Below are 3,499 nucleotides of genomic sequence, written 5' to 3'. Positions count from 1 at the left end.
TAACCAGCAAGGTTATTTCTTTTTCTCCTTTTAAGCAATGATTTGCATTTGAACTAATCCCTGCCTGTTGTGTTTCACTATGGTTATAATGGTCTAGTTCAGTACAGATGGCTGCAGCCAATCATATATATGATAATTTTATTTTTCAATCTACACTGTCAGTCACTTGCCAATACAAAATGTTCATCCTCTGTGAGTGAAATGTTGCATATGATACCACAAAGATGTTTCTGAGGCATTCCAACCCACGTGCTGCCATCTCACATGGACATCTTGCTGCATCATTCATTCAATCCAATTTACTGAGTATTTACAGAGCATTAGGCTCATTTATAAGCATATGAACGAGCAGTTTGAGGACAAAAGTACTGCTTCCAGTCCATCATAATTGGGCATAATAGCATGCCACCCACAGCCTAATCAAAATAGTGATTTTTGATTTTTCTATTCTCCTTCTATGGAAGTAAGTGGAGAACTCTGGAGGCTCACTGAGTTCTGTTACATTTTTCTCTGCTTAACTCACAGTTCTTTTTATTCAGTAATCATTTTTGTAATCTTGAAATTTATAAACTGTCTTACACTCCCCAAAATCAAACCTGTGTATTCGTATTATTCAAATATCTCCTCTAGAATTATGTTATAAACAACATTAAATTTGACATATGCTGTAGCCTTGCCCTGAATGGTCATGGAATTCTTTTTAGTTCTAAAAAACAGGAATCCTTAATATCGTGTCTAATATCTGTGTATTCATTATGTTTAACTGGTTGTTCTTGTTTTACATATGTTCATCTGCAATAGAAGGGTATTCCATTGTTCATTGCTGACTAAATCCCCCGTAGCTCACTGTGCCTGACTGCCTCAACAGTGGTGAGCTGAGAAAGGTGATGGAGACGATGAAGGAGCAGCTACAGCCATGAAGGTCCTTCACAAACATGGTAGGATTGTCATCAGTGTCATTATAACATCCAGAGGTATATTCGGAGGCATTTGAATACATCAATAACTGTTCATGGAGACTAGAAGGGTGCTAGCAGTGGGATACAGAATTACTTGCCAGTGAGAAATTCCTTGACCAGAGGTGCCTCTAAGGGATGGTTGTTTCCTTTTAGTGAGTCCCCACCCAGAAAGGGTCCCAGGAATAGCGAGAGGATAGGACACAGCAGATATCCTGCCCCATCCCGTGGAAAAGTGAATGCAGTGCAGTTAAAACAAGCACACCCGGTTCTGTGTCCTATGATTGCCTCACCCGCCCTTCCAGCTCCCCATCTCCCTACACCTGCTCCTTCCCCGTCACCTTCCTGACTGCTTTCTTCAGGTCCTTGTTCCTTAGCGTGTAGATCAGGGGGTTGAGGGTGGGCGTGAGGATCATGTAGAGCACCGCGAATGTTTTGCTCTGGTCCTGGGAGTAGTTGTCCTTTGGCTGCAGATACAAAAACATTATGGTCCTATAGAAGAGTGAGACCACTATCAGGTGGGAGGCGCAGGTCCCAAAGGCCTTTTTCCTTCCTCCTGCTGAGCGCATTTTCACTACTGCCCTGGCAATGCACACATAGGAGGTCAGGATGATAGAGACAGGTATGCCTAGGATGATCAGCCGGGCGATAAACATTTTGGACTCTTTTGGGCCAGTATCCACACAGGAGAGTTTAACAATGATCAGCAGCTCACAGAAGAAATGGTCCACGTGCTGGTTTCCACATCGAGGCAGCACCGTGGCCATTGAGGACTGTAGGAAGGAGTTGGCAAAGCCGGAGGACCAGGAAGCTGCCACCAGGAGGTGACACAGCCTGGGGTGCATGATGGAGGCATAGCGCAGAGGCCAGCAAACGGCAATGTAGTGGTCCACTGCCATTCCCGCCAGGAGCACGCACTCGGTGGAACCAAGTGCCAAGGCCACCCAGTACTGGACCATGCAGCCGGCATAGCTGATTTGCTTGTTTTCTCCCCACATGTTCACCAGCATCTGGGGCACGATGCTGGTGGTGAAGCAGAGGTTAAGCACGGAGAGGTTTCTGAGGAAGAAGTACGTGGCCGTGCGGAGATGAGCATCCAGGATGGAGAGCGAGATGATGGCCACGTTACCCACAGGGTTATGCTGTAGAACATCAGGACAAAGAGGGAGAGGACCAGCTCCAGCTCGGGTCTCTCAGAGAAGCCCACCAAGATGAAACCCCCACCGGCACTGTCATTGGCTGTTTCCGTCTCCTCCTCAGCCCCGATCCTGGGTGAGATCCCAGGCCTCTCGAGGGGGTTCAAGGGGAACAGGCAGGTAATTAATACATGTAATGGATTTATTGCACAAGCGTGAGCCCTTCATACGACCCAAACTCTGTGGTATTCTAGTTTCCTCTTCTCTTTTCCAACTTATTTCCCCCTGCCACTGGATGAGACTCCAGCAGGTTCCTGGCCTCTGTGGTAAGACAAGTATTACAGCCACTCTCAGTTATTAACAGAATCTAAATGCACTAATTTGGAAGCCCAGTCTCATGGATACTAAAAACTCAGAGCCTCATTTAAGAGTGAGGGGCTATGGCAGCCGCCCTCTTCCTACCCTTCTCTGCCAGCGTGTCTGTGCTGGCCACAGGGTCCTCCTCTTTGAGCCATGTGCAGGGGAAGGGAAAGGGTTAGAAGAAAGCTCTCACTCTTCCAAGACAGCTTTCTGCTCTCTGGGCCTGGCGGGTGTTTAAAGAGCTGACTCTCCCCTCAGGGTAAATGTGTGTCTTCCTTAGAGGCCTGCAGTCCCCAGCTTCTCCGTCTGAGGCAGCCCATGCCCCCTTTTGTAGCCTCTGGGGATCCAGTGTCCCCTTGTAGTGTCCTGCTAGTTGGTCCCTTTCTCCTCACCTCCGTGGCCCTCCTGGGTAAGACAGCCCTGCACTGGGCCCTCTTGACACACAGGAAACCCTTGTTATCTTCTGCCTCGAAGCGGTTGCAGCAGTGAAGACTTGCCTGGTTCCACCCCTGTAGCAGTTGTCAGCACTTTTCTCATCCTGCAGAATTTCTGCACGAGTTGGGCTTGGTTCTCTCTGCCCCTCCTAACTATAACAGCCATTTCTTGATGTCTCCAGGTAGCTCTCTGCTGGAGCTGCCCACCGGGGGCCTCTTGAGATGAGGAGGCCGAAGCCTCCAAATGCCACTTCCTATTTGGAGGGGATGGCCTTTGCTCACACCACGCCTTATTCCAATAAACCTTCACAGTCGTCTCTTCTCTCCACTCTCTTAACTCTGTTTAATTTTTCCAGTGGATGAAGCTACTCGGAGTGAGTTGCCAAGAATCAAAACTATTTTTTAAAGTTATTTTCTTATAAATTCCACGTATGGCTGTCTCTTTCACACTGGCTATAAAACTTGAGTGAAATACAAGGCAGAGAGAGAGCATGAGAAGAACCAAGATATTGGGTTCTTACTGAGTGGGTCACTCAGTGAGAACCTTTTTGGGGTAGCTTCTGTCCATGCCTCGGAGTGAAAAGTGAGTGACAGGCTGGGCGCGGTGGCTCAC

The 3,499-nt window shown here is 47.8% G+C and overlaps 1 protein-coding gene across 1 annotated transcript in view; it reads right to left on the bottom strand.

The window, feature by feature from the left end:
* Positions 1-1,273: 1,273 nt before the first annotated feature.
* The window catches only part of LOC105823635 (spermatogenesis-associated protein 31E1), a 26,371-nt gene continuing 24,145 nt past the window's right edge, over positions 1,274-3,499 (bottom strand). The window contains exon 7 of the mRNA XM_012660883.1: positions 1,274-2,098. Within this exon, the coding sequence (XP_012516337.1) occupies positions 1,274-2,098 (825 nt within the window). The remainder of the gene's footprint in view (positions 2,099-3,499) is intronic.

The sequence above is a fragment of the Propithecus coquereli genome, unplaced genomic scaffold, assembly GCF_000956105.1.
Source record: "Propithecus coquereli isolate 6110/MARCELLA unplaced genomic scaffold, Pcoq_1.0 Scaffold689, whole genome shotgun sequence".
NCBI lineage: Eukaryota > Metazoa > Chordata > Mammalia > Primates > Indriidae > Propithecus > Propithecus coquereli.
This window is presented reverse-complemented; position numbering and strand designations above follow the sequence as displayed.